Here is a 2500-nt window from a genome sequence, read left to right on the forward strand (position 1 = left end):
ACTACAGTCTCAAGTAAGTGATAGAAAGAATATAAGGCAAGAGAGCGAATCCCTCATATTTGGACCCGGCCAGATGTAAATTCTTTGAAATCTTATATTTGTTCTGTGTCAGACTTGGTGGTTATCCAAGAGAAACCCCTTCTTGCTAACTTAGTGTGAAAATGCATGGACTGCGATGTTATGCGAACAGCAGATAAATGGGAAAATTAAAATAATCTTTGCAGCATGGGGCAGATGGATTCCCTCTCTTACTTCATATTCCCTAGGAGTGACACATATCATATACTCGTGGAGGATTTGAATGCGTGTTTGTGAAATAAATTTGAGGTATAGTAGGTTAATAAGTATTATTATATAGATACTGATGAAATACCAGGATTTTTCCTTTTACTAAAAAATCATATTTCCACCACGCGCAGTGAACATGTCATTTTTATCTTTTACATGTGAGAATATAGGTGTCGGCAAGGTAACGAATACGATTAGCCAATAAAACGCGAGCTTTTGTGCTTTAATATAATTCTTCTCTACTGCATTAACATTTTTATTGCAAAATTTTACATTATCATGATTTGTTTTTCATAATGTTCATATCTTGCTTAAAGTAAATTACACTACATGCGTGTTTTAGCGGTTGGTGACCACTTTTTCATCATTTCGAAAATGAGTAAAACAAGTTGTTTTAAATCTAGACATTTCATCAATATCTATATAATAAACAGAACATAATATGGCCGCTTGGGGATACGAATTTTATCTTCTCCTGCTGAAAGTATCTCTCACTTGTTCGCTTCGTTCACTCGTGAGAGATACTTTCAGCACTCGAATCCCCGCACGGCCATGTAAGATCCTCCGTTTATGTATCTAAATTACAAAATGCTAATTATCTAATTAATAATGTACAGCGCATGGATTGGCTGAGAGCACGCCAATTAATCCCAAACAGAGTGCAGAAAAGTGAAATTAGTGCAGAAAGTTGAAATTAGTGCAATGAATTCAGTGGAATTTTTGTATTGACAGCCAATCAAATGCGAGCCCTGGATGGCACAATTCATGTCGCAATTTTTCCGTGATTGCCTGATAAGCGTGCGTTGCTTCTGCTTAAAGCCCCGGCTACACTCTGTAACATTGCTGGAAGAATACGTCCCAACATTGTTATAAGCACGCTTCTAAAAATGTTGGATACGCATATAACATTGTTGGAAACACGTCACTTTAGTCACTTTAGTCCACCTCCACCATTTTGGATTGCTCATGGTTCTCGGATTGGAGACTGGGTCCTTAACTGTGATTGGTCTTTTGCAATACAACATTCTTGAAAGGGAAGCTACATGCTTCAACATTTGTTGAATGTTGGAAAAAATGTTTGAACGAAATCAAAACATTCTTCCAACAAAAAATGTTGAACAAACGTCATCGAACATGTAGGCTACACGCTCTAAGGTTGTTGATCCAACAAATGTTTTACATTTAACTTTTCGTATGTTACAACATACATCATCAGACGTGATTATTATTCAGTTACAGATAAATTTAAATTCAAATATACCATTGGCGGTATCGAAAAATTATTTTTGGGACATTTTATCTACGCTTTATAGAAATGCCAAAATCATGAAAACCCTTGAGGCCGTATTTTCTGTTTTATAATAAGGCTAAGTTAAGTTCTCGTATTCGAGTATGAAATTGGAATTATCTCGGGCCGTGTCAGCCTTTGTTGTTTCAAAATATAGTTGAAACGATTGCTGGTTTGTAACTTTGTTATATTCGGCAGATGGAATGTTGAGACTAGTTGGAGGAACGCGGAGAGGAGAAGGACGAGTGGAATTATACCGGTATGGCGCCTGGGGAACAGTTTGTGACGATGATTGGGATGTGAGAGACGCGCAGGTTGTTTGTCGCGAACTTGGATTCCCCTTCGCCATCTCTGCTCCAGCAAACGCTAGCTTTGGTCGAGGAAGTGGTCGCATATGGATGAACAACGTGAAATGCAGGGGTCATGAGTCCACTATTGCTAGTTGTAGTAAGTCTGGTATATCTAACTGTGGTCACCATAAGGATGCATCTGTCGTGTGTTCAGGAACAGGTAAGTACAAACCAACACCAGAGCTTTTTATTAATTATCAGTTAAGCAAAATTAAAATGCCGAGAACGGAGGTTTCACCCCACAATCCTGCCGAGGCTCCGGGAGGGATTGTATCATGTGGCGTAATGAGTATACATGTTTTATTTAGAAATTATTCCATGAGCGCGCGTCTCTGATATGAGATGGTAAATAGCCAACGAGTCGCGTAGCGTCGAGTTGGCTGTAAACAGTCTCATATCCAACAAGCGCAAATGAAATACAGGGTAATTGTTTTATCAAATTTTCATTAAATTCTGAACGCTTGGACACTGGGAAATTAAAGCTAATCAGTTTCCATCTTGGTAAGACTTGACGCAATCAGTTTCCATATTAGGTCATTCGATATATGAGCTGATAACCGAGATCGAGTGAACC

General features: G+C 38.4%; 1 protein-coding gene across 1 annotated transcript in view; it reads left to right on the plus strand.

Moving 5' to 3' along the window:
* LOC137996838 (deleted in malignant brain tumors 1 protein-like) overlaps positions 1-2500 on the plus strand; it is a 34296-nt gene that overhangs the window by 7795 nt on the left and 24001 nt on the right. Inside the window, exons 3-4 of the mRNA XM_068842446.1 lie at positions 1-13; positions 1775-2086. The exon at positions 1-13 is cut by the window's left edge and continues 14 nt beyond it. Coding sequence (XP_068698547.1) covers positions 1-13; positions 1775-2086 — 325 coding nt within the window. The remainder of the gene's footprint in view (positions 14-1774; positions 2087-2500) is intronic.

The sequence above is a fragment of the Montipora foliosa genome, chromosome 3, assembly GCF_036669935.1.
Source record: "Montipora foliosa isolate CH-2021 chromosome 3, ASM3666993v2, whole genome shotgun sequence".
Classification (NCBI taxonomy): Eukaryota; Metazoa; Cnidaria; class Anthozoa; order Scleractinia; family Acroporidae; genus Montipora; species Montipora foliosa.